We start from the raw sequence: 15,135 nt of genomic DNA, 5'->3' as shown, positions 1-15,135 counted from the left end.
GGACGCCCGAGAGGGGTTTCGGGCACATGGTGGTGCTGCTACGGGTTGGGATGGTGACAGAGGTGGGTACAACGGCGAGCAAGGCAAGGGCGGTGCAGACGAGGCAAAAGGGAGGAAGAGGCCTAGGGTAATTCAGGCGAGGGTTGGGGACAATTTGGAGAGGATTAGGGTGGGTCCATCTATCAAATCCTACATGGTGGACGCGTCCGGACGGACCCAAATCTGCCGTACATACGGGTTGGGTTTGAGGGGTGCCAGGCAACCCGGACATATGGGCTGAGTAGGGTCCGGTTGGATGTCATTTTTTGGTGTCTGGGCTATGCACCCGGACATATGGGGGCAGAGTAGGGGGTCCGGTTGGAGATGCTCTTATGTGTAAAAAGTAACAACAAAAGAAATTTATGTTTATAATTAATGTGCTAAAATTTGAAGAAATATGGGCCAATTATATATGAGGCATTCGAAAAAGGTTCCAGTCGTTTGGCCTTCTTCTTCTTCTTCTTTCTCCCTCGTATTTTTTTCCTCGAGACGCCCATCCCGCGGACCGCCTACCTGGCGGCACCCCCTGCACGCCTCGCTGCTGCCGCCTTCGTAATGCTTCCCCCCCCCCCCCCCCCCCAACACACACACACACACCCACCGTTCTTCTTGAACGGTAGCAACCCACCCCACATCCCGAACCGTCATCCCCTATCTCCCCTCCCCTGCCGACGATGCTGTCGCGTCGTCCCTGGTTCCAAGTCACTCCCAGATCGGCCTCTTCAGCGACCGCCCACCTTGATGTCACTTGCCTTGGCACCCCGTCTACGCCTTCTCTTCTCTCCAGAATCGCTAACCTGAATTCAAATTTGAGGCAACTTGTATATCGCAAACACGAAGAATTGTATCTTACCAGAAATATTAGCACTCTAGAATATTTTTGTAGCTGAACACTCTAGATATATTATTTACTATTTGAAGACTAATAAATAGCAAGGGACAACCCACGAGAACGAAAGAAGCAGAAGGGTGAAGAGGGGCGGACATCATTAAGCTCCGATCTATAATTCGGGGATCTTAATCCTAATCCCATTCTTTGTCTCTAAATCCTGTTTGTTGAGACGTAGCACGTTGTTTTTTTTAGGTGAAGACGTAGCACGTTGGAGGACGATGTCATGTGAGTTGTGTGACTCACACTAGACTAGACCAGCCCAAGCCCATCGTCCACTCCGGCAGTCCGACTTAAATAGAAGTGGGAGGGCAGAGCAGAGATACAGAGCTAGAGGGAGATTGAGAGAGAGCAGAGGAGAACAGAGCAGAGCAGGATGAGGGTGGCGGTGGTCGGCGGCGGGGTGAGCGGGCTGGCGGCGGCGCATGAGCTGCTCGCCGCCAGTGGCGGAGACGGCGTGCGTGTGACCCTGTACGAGGAGGAGGACCGCCTTGGAGGGCGTGCCAGCACGGTGGCCGTCGACGATGGCGCCGGACGCGTCCACCTCGACCTCGGCTTCCTGATCTTCAACCAGGTACGTACGTACATGCATGAGTGAAGCCACCTGCCTCATGCAGAACCAACTCGAGAAGAGAACCATAGAACAGCTCTTTGGTTTTCTACAAGTGTGTCTGTACCTCGCATAAAATTGTTTCTGAAAAAAGTATACGAAAACGTACCGCTGTCATAGACAAGAATGTTTACAAGGCTTGTAAAAATTGCTCCATTGTCAAGAGAGAAGGAAAAACCGTCCAAAAAAAAGGAGAGAAGGAAAACGATATACTAGATCACTGAGGTGAATACTGGAGCTGAACCTCTAGATATAGATCCTTCCTACCTTTTCTTTTTTGCGAGAAATATATAGATCCTACCTTAGGCCCTGTTCGGCAACTCTCCACTCCTTGAGTATGGAGCGGAGAGTCTTTTCAGCGACTCCCCAAATAAGAACCGGATGCTGCTCCGCTCCGGAGTGGAGTTGGAGAGCGGAGAGAGTCCAAACGTGTACTTAATCTTGGCATTCGGAGTTCTTGTTTGCTTCTTGTAACTCGGTGCTGATTTTAATTATGACATATTCTCTTTACCATTTGTTTTTTAGGGGTTCCCTTGACCCTTTGTGGCAATATGTTCGTGTAGAACCGGGCATGCTCTTTTCAGTTTTTGAGTGGACGGCATGTTATGTTTAGAACGGTCCATTAAGTTTGCGTTTTTTAAAATGTGTTTTCTAGCATGTCGTAAAATGTTACTGTTAAAATGAGTTTAAAACAACAGAAAAATTAATATATTACTGTACAATTTTTTTGAAAAAAATTCACGTACCTCGGTAGAAATGCCCATATAAATGAAACAAAATGTTTATCACACATTTTTAGAGATATTCATGTATATAAAAGATATTAGAAAACGTTGACAGATTAAACATGTTCTTCATATACTTTAAAAAATTATTAACATATTTCAAACTCAAACATATACCTTGAAAGAAAAAAAAATTAAATATAGGCGAAGAATTAAATTAAAAATAAAATAAAATAAAAATATAGGAAAGATAAAAAGAAACAACAGCAGAAAACAACTACTCCTATAGTAAATAAAATAATAAAAAAGGAAATCTGAAACAGAAGAAGGATGGAAATGGGCCCGGCCCTAATAATTAATTTCGTTGGACATCTTTCCACTTACTCTTCTCCTCGAAAAAAAAAAACCTTTCCACTGATTCCGCCAGCCATCATCTATGGTCCTCCGCCGCGGCGGCCAACTTCGTCGTCTCCGGCGGGCCGCAACCGGCGATCTCGACCACACCGTCGTCTCCGGCGGGCCGCCACCGTCGAGGCTTACCCATCGCTGCTCTGTGCGTTCGCCTATGTCAGCCGTCGCCGGCCCGAAAGCCGCTCCGACGAGGCGCCCCCCGGCACCCACCGATGCTGCTTCGGCGGCGCCACGAAGCCTCCCCCTTGCAGCCCTATGCCTTCGTCTACTGCAACGCCCTGCCGCCGTCATTTGAAGCAAGCCCCGTCAGTCTCCAAGACAGCAGGGAAGGTGCTCGGTAAAATGCTTCTAAGCGCCAAACTCATCCAGTGTCTACTTATTTGCTCATTGATTTAGTTCGGAAAGCTAACTGTGTACAAACAATTACCCAACCAAATACTGCCATTCAACTTGACTCATTTTGTTTTCAAACTAAGACTCAATTTGACTCATTAAATCAATTTTTAACTGGGTTATGTCAGCTTGGAGATTGGTCACCACCATAGCATATGAACCTACGGTATCTGACCTCACCATTCAGAGTTAGGCGCGATCTAAATGACACTGTTACTAGCTTGAGGGAAGCAATTTCATTGGCCGTGATTTAGGTTCGGAACTTTCCTAGCGAGTGGGTAGATTCTACAGCACTAGTTTCTTCGCATTACTGTTTCGTTTTCTTAAATGTGTCTATATCTCATAAAAATGTTCCCGTAGATCATCAGTCAGAAGTCAGAACGAGAATGCTCACCAGGCTTATGAAAATTGTTCCGTTATAATTATATAGAGGGAAGTGAACATTATGGTTTTTGCTGGGAAAATGAAGTTTCTGAAAAGTACAGGAAAAGGTTCAGCTGTCACAATGAGAATGTTTACAAGGCTTGTGAAAGTTGCTTTATTGTTCAGAAGGAAGAAAACATTATGGCTTTTGGAGCAATTAGGAAAATTTCGAAAAATATTATATTAAAAAATTGTTCAAGAGTTAAGTCTTTCGTAGGCGTTGTCGAAATGTGTGTGCTGGTGTAAGTTCGTGTGTTCATCTATGTGTTTTACTCAGAGTTCAGAGATAGACTTTTTTTCCCTCGGTATCAAATTTCCAGCGCTATTGGCGCCCACGTCTAGCATTAACCAATGTTGGGAGGCCTTTCCTCACGGTATCTGGCATGATCTCAACAATCAGAGCTCTTGTTCCCTTCTTACAATTCAGTGCTTATCTAAGATTATGACATGTGTCCATCTAGCATTTGCTGTCATCTGTTGTACATCCCTTGAATGGAGCCGCATTGACTGCCTAAGTTATGTATTGTCATGTTTTCAAAATTGTACTATAATGCTTATGGTTGCAAATACAATTGTAGCTGTACATGTTAGTTTATATCTGTTTAGTGTGCATGGTTGTAAACTATTTTGATATTTTAATTTACTCTGATTAAATCTATTCAGAGGAAGATCTTCGTAAACCTATATTATAAGATTTTTTGTTGTACCATATGCATCAATTGTAGGTAACATATTCCCACATGATGGAATGGTTAGAAGGGCTCGGGGTGGAGATGGAGAGATCAGACATGTCTTTCTCAGTGAGCACACAATCGGACGGCGGCAGCAGAGGATGTGAGTGGGGCAATGGCAACGGTATCTCGAGCCTCTTGGCGCAAAAAGCCAATATACTGAAAACAAGTTTTTGGCGTATGGTCCGTGAGATACTGAAGTTCAAGAACGATGCTCTGACGTAAGCAGTTCAGTCCCTCAGTTCTCATGTGAAGCTGTACATATGCCTTGTGTTTATATATGATAACAATTAACTTGCTGGTTTAATCTTTGGAATGAAGGTACCTGGAGTATCATGAACATAACCCTGACGTGGACTGTAATGAGACATTGGGGCAGTTCATTCAGTCACATGGATATTCGCTATTTTTCCAAGAAGCTTATCTTGTACTGCTTCTAATCTACTTGCTTATGCTTCTCCTTTTTTGGTGTATCCAGCAACTCTTTGGCGAACATCAGAATTTCTATATTCAAGTTTTGATTTTTATGTTTTTGAACAGTCATGTAAAACTGTAAAAAGAAACTACAATTTTCTGTTAATTATAAAATTCAGATGAAATGTTCAAATTCTAATGAAAATCTGGGCTGACTACTTGATGGCTAGTATGTTTTCCCACCAACATTGGTGCAGTGCAGGGGACGGTAATTAAGGCTGGTTATTATGTACTATTGAGTTGGTGACACGAAAATATATATTTGGTGCAGATTCCAGTGTGTGCAGGCCTGTGGCCATCTTCATTCCAAGGTGTTTTGAGCTTGTCCGCTTTCTTCGTGCTATCATTTTTCCGTAACCATGACCTTCTTCAGGTGCCTAGCTACTTTGTATATATGTTCCATTCCCACTGCATTTGCATTCTTAATTCTTCTTTGTGCATTAGAAAGCTGATTAAAGTTGCTGCACTCTCAGCTGTTTCGCTACCCCCAGTTGCCCACTGTCAAGGCTCTTTTGCAGTCCGTTGTAGACAAGGTACTTACAGCGACCCAGATGGGTGACAACAGGGTCACACATGATCGCTGTTTATTATACTCTATAGGCTTTAGCTGCAGTCAAATGCAGGGATTAAACAGTGCAACTGTTGCGTACACGCAGGTAAAAGGAGAATTGGAAAGCATGGGCTGTCGAATTAAAACCAGCTGTCGGGTCAAATCCGTTTCAAGTTTTGATGGAGGTAAATACATGCGTTATTGCTAATGCCAAACTCTTTGTTGATTTCCTGGGAGTACAAACAATGTGTCTGTCATCATATTATCTTGGCACTAACGGAAACAATATCTTGGCACTGGCAGCTGGCCACAGAGTCTTGGAGAATGATGGTTCAGAGGAAACATATGACAGTGTTATCCTTGGGGTCCATGCACCCAATGCTCTGAAAGTACTAGGAGCTGAAGCTACACATTACGAATTGAAAATTCTAGGTGCTTGTCAGTATGTCCACAGGTAAAGCCCGTCTTCTATTGCTAAACGAATGCATAAATAAAGTTTGATCTGATGTACTAATCGCAAGACACATTTATGTTGCAGGGATATATACCTCCACTGCGATCAAAATTTGATGCCCCGAAATTCGTCGGCATGGAGCGCCTGGAATTTCCTGGGGACAACTAGCAGGGGTTTTTCTGTTACTTACTGGCTAAATCATATACAGGTAAATTCTTTGGTTTCACATACAGGTTTTGTATAATGAATTAATTGTATTGATGATATATATCTTGAAGAAGGGCCCTGCACCGGATTTATTACGACGCTGAAACCATTTTGTACGTTAGCGTTACATGTTGTCAGGACTAGGCATGTCTCCGCAGCAAAAAGAAAGAAGAATGGATAAAGTCATTTCTGTGTAGCAATAAGCCATATTTTCATCACCTTAGAACCAATACACTCTAGAGCAGACTCACTGAATAAAAGCAAAATGGAACCTTCAGCCCAACCCCTCCAGCAGTATGAATGGATTACTTAATTTTTAATTGTGGTATATTTGATCTTTTTTCGCAATTCCAGAAAATTGAATCTGCCAGGCCTTTCCTGGTGACACTCAACCCCCCCTGTGTTCCGGATCATCTACTCCTTAAATGGTCTACAAGCCTTCCTGTTCCGTCTGTGGCTGCGGCGAAAGCTTATCTTCAGCTTGATAAGATCCAGGGAAAGAGAGGAATATGGTTCTGTGGGGCATATCAAGGTAACCTGTTTCATGAATTTCAGTTTGTAGATGATTTGTTCGCAACAACTTGCATGTAGATGTACGACATACTTTTACTACATGAAAGTTTGGTATGAAATAAGAACATCAGGTCTCAAATGTCTCTTCTGCCTTGGGTAACAGGTCACGGCTTCCATGAAGATGGATTGAAGGTATTTGCATGCACAACCTCTCCACTCTCTTTTGGACCTGTGTGCCATAGTGGACAATACTGTTACGTGCTAAAATATTTGACAACAGTCTAACAAATCTGAACATAAATAATCCTATCATAACCATAACAAATTATATCCTTGTTTACCTCTAGTTGGCCTAAGGCCCAAGCTACTAGATCTCCAAGGTTCTCCTTTATTAATCTATGGGGGCCGTTTCCTTTTTACACCAGTCTGAAAAATACGTTTTTGGTTTCAATCACATAATTCAGAATGACTATTTCATGAAATAGATACATGCGGTCTATTTTTATTGGACATATTGAATCGATGCAGGCTGGGAAAGCAACAGCTCAAGGTTTGCTTGGAAAGAAATCCGAACTTCTGCTGAACCCAAAGCAGATGATTCCATCATGGACTGAGGCTGGGGTGCGCCTTGCAGTTGCAAGATTTTTTAACCTATACATATCCATCGGCAACTTGATGTGAGTCCTTTTATGATCAATATACTACACGACGTCTAATTATGATTATTTTTCACCTTAAAAATTTTCGTGCAGATTGGTTGAAGAAGGAGGTAGTGTGTTCAGCTTTGGTAAAGCTTGCGACAAATGCCGTGTAAAATCTGTAATGCGAGTTCATGACCCCTTGTTCTATTGGAAGGTTATCTTCTCTTCTCTTTTTCTTCCTACACATGCATTTTTTGTTTTTTCTGATTGGTGATGTGTCCATGCATGATTCTTTATTTCTTATATACTCCACTGCAATTTCTTTATCCAACCTTCTCATTTGAACTACATGTGTTTATCCTGGCTCTCTCACGGCTTTCAGATTGCAACAGAAGGAAACCTTGGCTTGGCAGAAGCCTATATTAACGGCTGTTTCTCTTTTCTCGACAAGAGAGAAGGCCTTCTGAATCTTATCCTGGTAAAACTATATCATAGTCTATGAGCTTATTGGTAGAGCTATTTCTTTCTTCATTACAGATCAAATCAATGATCCACTCCCCTGCAGATTCTCATTGCTAACAGAGATGACCGTAGGAACCGCCGCATTGCCAGAAAAGGGTTCTGAACCTTCAATTCTCCACTAGATTCCTATGAATTGTTTCATAAAAATGAAGTAGTATCTATGAATCTCTGTGATTGTGACTAATCATGTATATAAAAATTGTTCGGTTTGCAGGGGTCGATGGACACCATTGCATGTATTAGGTCGGTTGGCACATGCTAAGTACTTTTTGGGCAAATTCTCGAGGAAGAACACTGTGACACGAAGTCGCCGAAATGTCTCTCAGCACTATGATCTTGTCAGTACTCATGTCTCTTCTTTTGTTATTATATTCCTTCAGGATTAAGATAACTAGCTGCTTCGGTCAATTTGTAATGCTATAATTATTGCAGATCTTGTAGAAATTGAGATTTTTTGTGTTCCAAACCTTATAAAAATGATAGATTATCATTCGGTACTTACCGTCTACATGCCAAAATATACTAATAGTTCTGTCTTTCTTCTCATATATGTGTGCAGAGTAACGAGTTTTTCTCGCTTTTTATGGATAAATCGATGACTTACTCTTGTGCAATTTTTAAGGTTTGTAAATCTTGTTATTTTGTTCTGCAGCTTGTAATTTTTGAAGAGTATTTTTGTTAATCATGGACTAAAATTAAATTGGTAGATGGAGAACGAAAGCTTAGAAGCAGCCCAGGAACGTAAACTTAGACTTCTAATCAACAAGGTAATACTACCATGTCTCCAGAGATTGTATCATTCGACTGATTACTCGTTAGACAACGTTGTGAACATGATCTGATGGTACTTCAACCTTGCAAAATACACATTTAACCAAAGGCTAAAGTCGAGAGGGGGCATCATGTTCTTGATATCGGTTTCGGCTGGGGAAGTTTGGCAATACAAGTGGTTAAGCAAACTGGCTGCAAATACACCGGAGTCACTTTGTCGGAGGAGCAGCTTAAATACGCCCAGGGAAAAGCAAGAGAAGCTGGCTTAGAGGTTAGTTATATGTTAGTCCCTCGTTTACGGCTTTATGCAATACACGTGCAGTTTAATTGTTTATCAATAATTGCTAATTCACCATATGCCTGTGTTAACTGAGAAAGTGTACTGTGAGGAAAATTTTCTATATTACTCCCTCCTTTAGGAAATACATGTGCAGTTTGATAGTTTATCAGTAATTACCGATCCACCATATGCATGTGCCAACTGAGAAAGTGTAGTGTGAGTATTTTAGGTTTTTTATCGTCCAGACCTCCACCCTTTCTTGTAATTGATGATGTAAAGATGTGAGAGTGAATATGCCATTTGATAGGTACAAGCATGGCCCAAATTTTACCAATAATTGATTTAGTTTCTGTTGCCGCCAATGTTTTGAAATAACGAGCTCCCTTGTCGATTTCCATTAGCGAAACCACCCAAACCACATAGTTCTTACAATGATAAAAGCAAAAACTAAACAAAGCAGCATAAAGAGTGTTTGCAAAACCAGCTACTTTTTTGCGCTACAGAACCAATTACTTATTACAGATCCAGGAATGTAGGAGCCAACAGCCCAAAAAAATTCTCAGGATCATTAATTCATTAAGTAACCTGCCAACCATCGGGACCCAACCATGTCTTCTCGCGTAAGCCTCTTTGACTACTAGTTGTATCATCAAGACTCTTCAAGATTTCTTCGATCTTGTTCTTTCTGCAAAATAGCCCAAGCGTCAGGGTTGCTGTACAGGCTGAGAAGATCACTAGGATATTGTTGTTTGAAGCAAGCTGCGTTTCTGATCTTCCAAATTGTTGAGCAAATTGCTCCTCCCCCACAAAGCACCAGTTTGTGATAGGACACTGGGAATGTATCAAACCACCCACCAAGTTGATCCTCAGTACTGTCTGGGGGTCTAACAAGGTCAAAGACACAAAGGATCACTTGCCATATCAACTTTTTTCTTTCGGTGTTTACCTCCTTTTTAGTTGGCTCAACCCTAAAAGCTGAGGAGCACAATTTGAAAATCTTGTTATTTGTTATGTTTAGCATAGCGCTACTAGGGTTAGCATTTGGAACATTAACCCACTATCAATAGTAAGATCTTCATTCTCCTCTGACACAACTTGAAACAGATTATCTTCCATGGGTTCTTGCACATTTTTATGTTTTTCCTCTTCCTCAAACAAATTCATTCTTACCACTTCCAAAGATGTATCAACAGAAGTTAAAGCATGGAAATCAATATCACTAGCATTAACCCCTCCTAGCATATTAGTTGGATCTAGCAAAACATCATTAAGTATTTAAAATACTCCCTCCGTCCCAAAATAAGTGTCGCAGATTTAATACAAAGTTGTACTAACTTTGTACTAAATCTACGACGCTTATTTTGGGACGGAGGGAGTAGTTGGTAGAAGGGAGCTGTCAGAGACAGTGTTTGTACCTGAGAAAGCGTTCTTCAGGGCTGCTGTCTTCATAGCCAGCTCAGCCATGTGAGCATCTTGGCATTTTAGCCTATCACATCTTTTGACCTTAGCTCCAGAAGACCCAGCCTCCTGAACCCCAAGCCACCCAGCATCAGTTAGTTTCAGCTCCTCATTTTCTTTGTCGTTCTTAATGCTCCCATTATCGGGATCAAAAGCATTTTTTATTTTGGTCCCAAAGGGTTCTCAGTATTCTGCCACTTTCACTTGTGAAAAATGAACTCTGTCTTGACACCCTTGAAAATAAGTCAATTGTTCATCATCATCTCCTCCTGCTTCCTCTTTATCTTCACAGTTTCTTCTTCCATATCCTTTTCTTTGTCAATGAGCCTATCCAACACTCTGCTTCCTGGATCTTATTACCCGCAAACTCAGTCTGAGACAGTGTTGAAATTTCTGCAGTTTCCAGGGTAACACTCTCTAGCTCAGGCATAACCAGAGTTCCAATCTCAGTTAAAAATATAACTGTTGCGCAAGATGGTAGCCTTCAGGCTCATTACTTCTCTCTGCCTAGTGTTTTCTTTGTACTCTCTGTTTAGTGCTCAGGATTATCAGTTGTTCTCTTTCCAGTCGGCCCACCTGTATCCAGATTCAGAATACCATGCTCCACAGTTGACTCTACTGAAAAATGAATATCATATATCCAGGGTTTCACCTAACCCTCAACATAGGTCGAATTTTCTTGACATTTTTTTACATCCACTCTAAACCTGACAATATTGAGGTCCTCCAACAACTGCATATCCACTGTGTCCAATGTTCCATTGGAAGATCCACCCTCACATATCCCCTTGTAACGTCTCATCTCTTCTGGGCTCCATCTGCCCGCACACGCCTGTGCAATCTCCCCTTAGGTCTAAACTCAGTCAAAATCCTCACTGTTACATACACATTGCAGCCTTTTAGTTCGAAATCCTCGAAATCAACCAACATTTCAATCATCTCAGGAGAAGGAAACTGTACCACAAATCCTCCCCATTTTTTGCAGGGGACAAAATCCTCTCCTTTAGCAACAAATTCCCATGACCAATTCCGTTGATACTGCACGGAGAAACCAATACAACAATGCAGGGTTAAGGTTACCTCTAAACACTCGAATCAAACCGAGGGTTAGTGCAGTTTCCTAGCGCTGCGACGGTTTGGCCTGTTGTCCCAGATCGGAACTTTCATTCCTTTGTGTGGCTATACAGGCACATTTACCTTAGACGAAGTAGCCCTGTCTTGCTTGGTGGAGGCTGTAGTCGAGGAAGAATGCCCTTGAAGCACCGGCTTCGGCTTCCACTGTGTCTCCATGCGTGCCACCAAGTGATTGTGATTCGGGGCCCCCGCCCTTTGCGGTCCACCCTGATCCATCCACCGCTAACGGCACAGTCATCGCGGCCTCCACTCTTGTCATGACCTGATGACCACCACCTCTTCACAACATGCCATTCATTGCCCAAACCCCCTCCATAGCTTGCTTGACCTCTCCCTGCCACCCGCTTGCAACGAGTATCGCCGCCCCTTCCGCTGCGAAGGAGTCAACAACACCTCCCTGTAGGACCACAAATCACGAGCTCCAGATATCACCACCTTCCTACTCCCCTGCTGCTGCCTTGGTCACCATCGACATGATTCAGATTTGCGAGAGTTGAATGGGACAGATTGGGTGAGCAGCTGGCACGTACAACCCAGGGTCCAACCAGCCCACTCCAAATGAAACGGTATTCCCGGCCCCCACGTGCCCGCCAGCATTATAGTTTGGCTTTGACTTATTTTCTCACCTCAGCTCTAAGTTACGACTTTACTCAGTTTACTGCTATGTGTTAGTATTCGATAGGTTTGTAGAATTTGGCGAGAAGAGTTTTCAATTTGGAACCAAAGTATACAAATATAGTTTGGTTAATCAAGATTTCTTTAAGCATTTGGATCGGACAGAGTCAGGTTTAATATATTTTTGGTTCTAAATATCTTTCGTGAAGAGAAATATCATTCGAGAATGGCACGTGGAAATAATAGACATGCACATTAAAAACAATAGAAATAGGCATGCAGTAGTAAGGATCCAAACACGTTACCGTTTTCGAAGCTTTTTCATTGCTACGGAAAACACACCTTTTCATGAACTTCCTAGGCGGCGTGTCATGTTGGGCCTTTAACAGCTTTGACTGTCGCTGATTGATCTAGTAACTTTACATGTCCCCTTAAAAAATGATAGTAACTTTACATCTGAGCCGTAAAACTTGCAAAATTATGCTGCTGTACCACATAAAAAATGGGCATATCCTCTGCTATTTGTGAGATTTTCTAGCAACTTATTTTTGCTGGCTAGCCTGTCATGCACTTTAAATATAGAATAGAATAGATAAATATAGACATGCATGCACAGAGAATTAATCTGGTTTTGTCCCCAGCTTACTTCGGCAGGGTGAAATCCTAGCTAACAATTCTACTGTCTATTGTTATTAATTTTTAGGACCACATAACTTTTCTGCTGTGTGACTACCGTCACATACCACCTTACAAGTATGACGCAATCATAAGCATGTAAGTATATATTACAGACGTGCGCAGTGACTTCGACAATACATGTACTCATTGTTATAATACGTATTCCTCTTCTGTGAATCAGCTGTATGATTGAACATGTTGGCCATGAATGCATGGATGAATTTTTTGCCTGCTGCGAGTCTTACTTAGCTGAAGATGGCATAATGGCCCTGCAGGTTAGTGCACGTCAAATATCATTTTCAACAACTAAGTGTCTTTCCATCCAACCTTACGGCTGGATTCCACTATCACCACAAACAATGTAGTATATATGCCTTATTTCGGCGCACGAGAACAAAATTTTGCTTTATTCTTTCGTATTGGCAGAAAACCCAATGAAACGTACTCCTATCCAAGCAAGACCTTAGGCTTACACTATCATGAACTAACCATTATCTGCAAATACATACATGTGCGTTTAGTTCATCTCAGCTCCAGAGGAACGGTACGAACAATACAGAAAAAGGCCAGACTTCCTAACAGAATACATATTTCCTGGTGGTTGCCTTCCTTCTTTGGCCCGTGTAGTGTCTGCCATGAGCACATCATCAAGGTTCTGGTACGTTTCACATCAATCGATTGATGCTTGATTGGTTACTTAATAGTCATGGATGAATCTCCATTGATTAAGCCCTGCCTGATCTTGTTGCGCACTGGGTGTAGCATAGAGCATGTCGAGAATATTGGGCCCAATTACTACCCAACTCTGATGTGCTGGATGGACAACTTCACTGCCAACAAAGAGTAAGTATCACCTGCCATCACTATAGAAGAATAGTGTTGTCCAGTTAATTAGGAAAAAAACTTAGTTGAAAACAAGACTAGCACATATATTATATGTTCATTGAGCAAGTAAGTTTGCTGTGACGATATATACACATCTACATATATAGTTACAGTTGGTTGCTCAGTTAGTATTAAAATCTTATTTGCTTTGTTTTTCTTGCAGTAAGATGTTGGCCCTGGGCTTTGATGAGAAGTTCATCCGTATATGGGAGTACTACCTCATATTCTCTGCGGCTTGTATGAAGTCACGGACACTTGGAGTTTACCAGGTACATATGTACGCATGCTGTAATGTATATAGTATTTACCTATGTTATTTCCAGACAAATTGAAGTCATATACTCCTTCCGGTACTCTTAAAAAGATGACATTTTGGAAAACAGCACGGTCTCCCAAATATAGCGACCTTTAGTTTTCACCGCAATAAATTGTAAAACTTCATAAAATTGTTAAATGGTGAAAGTGTTTTCTTGAGAAAGACCTTCACTTGTGATTTTCATATAGCATTACTTTGAAACTTTGACCAAAATTATGTCTGAACCTGCACCTTTTTGTGGAAGGGAGCTAGCACTCCATATATTGACTGTGATGATGCCTGACTGTCTGACATTCTGCCAATGATGTATGCAGGTTGTTTTCTCTCGCCCAGGCAACCGTCGGCTAGGCCAGCCTTTGGCTAAAGCCTAAAGGCAACATATCCTTGTCCGTTCAGTTCTTGAACTGTTACTCACTTACTCCTCGATAGCCTATGACCTTTTAATAAGTCAGCCCTGGAATGGTTCGTTCATACGGGCAGCCTAATCAGGCGGTTTGTGGATCTATCTTGTTGTTTTAAACATGGAATGTTATTTTCATGGCAGTGTGTTATCTATAAATAAACTTCTATGTGTGTATGCAAGTGCTACCTTATACTGGTCAATAGAATTTGCGAATTGCATGGAAGGAACTGGTTTTTTGCTTTGATATCTATCATATCAAAAGAGTTGATGTCCTGGTTTGTTATTTTTGATCTATTCAGCATTTTACATTTTTTCTCTTCAAATGTTGGTTATGAGGCAGAATCAATGTTCCTAACTACCATTTTTTCGCATGGAGCCATAGGCCAACACATATACACACACATGTAAGGAAAATATGCATAACACCACTTATACAGTGAGTAAAGCATAAATGATATACAGCGGCAACAACAACAACAAAGCCTCTGGCCCCAAACAAATTTGGGTAGGCTAGAGCTGAAACCCGAAAGATCTCGCAACCCATTCATGGTTCTGACACATGCAAAACTAGCTTTCATGCACCCCTGTCAATGGCTAGTTTTTTGCTGAAATTTCAGTCCTTCAAATATCTCATTATGGACCCCTCATATGTCAAGTACAGTGTAACCTGACCTCTCTTGACATTCTCAACATGCTTTAGCCGTCCGCTATGCACTAGAGTTTCTGGAGGCCTGCGTTGAATATGCCCAAACTATCTGAGATGATGTTGGACAAGCTTCTTTTCAATTGGTGCTACCCCAACTCTATCCCATATATCATCACTTCCGACCCGATTCTTCCTTGTGTGGCCACACATCTATCTCAACATGCGCATCTTCGTTACACCTAATTGTTGAACATGTCTCCTTTTAGTCGGCCAATACTCAGTGGCATACAACATTGCGGGTCGAATCGCCATCGTATATAACCTGCCTTTTAGCTTTCGTATCACTCTTGTCAAAGCATAAATATAA

The 15,135-nt window shown here is 41.9% G+C and overlaps 1 protein-coding gene across 2 annotated transcripts; it reads left to right on the top strand.

Moving 5' to 3' along the window:
• Positions 1 to 1,244: 1,244 nt before the first annotated feature.
• On the top strand, positions 1,245 to 14,345 carry LOC123055101 (uncharacterized). Of its 2 annotated transcripts, none has more exons than XM_044479027.1 (24): positions 1,245 to 1,502; positions 4,216 to 4,442; positions 4,543 to 4,648; positions 4,967 to 5,068; positions 5,169 to 5,228; positions 5,352 to 5,430; positions 5,549 to 5,699; positions 5,784 to 5,907; positions 6,261 to 6,438; positions 6,583 to 6,611; positions 6,948 to 7,096; positions 7,172 to 7,274; positions 7,443 to 7,538; positions 7,626 to 7,678; positions 7,797 to 7,920; positions 8,142 to 8,204; positions 8,290 to 8,349; positions 8,463 to 8,624; positions 12,544 to 12,614; positions 12,700 to 12,793; positions 13,040 to 13,176; positions 13,281 to 13,361; positions 13,567 to 13,672; positions 14,034 to 14,345. In XM_044479027.1, exons 1-24 carry the CDS (start codon positions 1,305 to 1,307, stop codon positions 14,088 to 14,090), a joined length of 2,610 nt encoding a protein of 869 aa, XP_044334962.1. In that variant the 5' UTR covers positions 1,245 to 1,304; the 3' UTR covers positions 14,091 to 14,345. The 2 variants fall into 2 exon arrangements, with proteins under 2 accessions (XP_044334962.1, XP_044334963.1); XM_044479028.1 differs by lacking the exon at positions 1,245 to 1,502 and adding an exon at positions 2,682 to 3,011.
• The last annotated feature ends 790 nt before the right edge of the window (positions 14,346 to 15,135 follow it).

Source organism: Triticum aestivum, chromosome 2D, assembly GCF_018294505.1.
Source record: "Triticum aestivum cultivar Chinese Spring chromosome 2D, IWGSC CS RefSeq v2.1, whole genome shotgun sequence".
In the NCBI taxonomy this organism is placed as follows: Eukaryota; Viridiplantae; Streptophyta; class Magnoliopsida; order Poales; family Poaceae; genus Triticum; species Triticum aestivum.
This window is presented reverse-complemented; position numbering and strand designations above follow the sequence as displayed.

Coding starts and splice junctions, on each gene's coding strand:
- LOC123055101 (XM_044479027.1), top strand. CDS start 1,305: ATGAGGGTGGCGGTGGTCGGCGGCGGGGTGAGCGGGCTGGCGGCGGCG. Junction 7,679..7,796: donor CGCCGCATTGCCAGAAAAGG/GTTCTGAACCTT, acceptor TTCGGTTTGCAG/GGGTCGATGGACACCATTGC. Junction 12,794..13,039: donor ATGGCATAATGGCCCTGCAG/GTTAGTGCACGT, acceptor ATGTGCGTTTAG/TTCATCTCAGCTCCAGAGGA.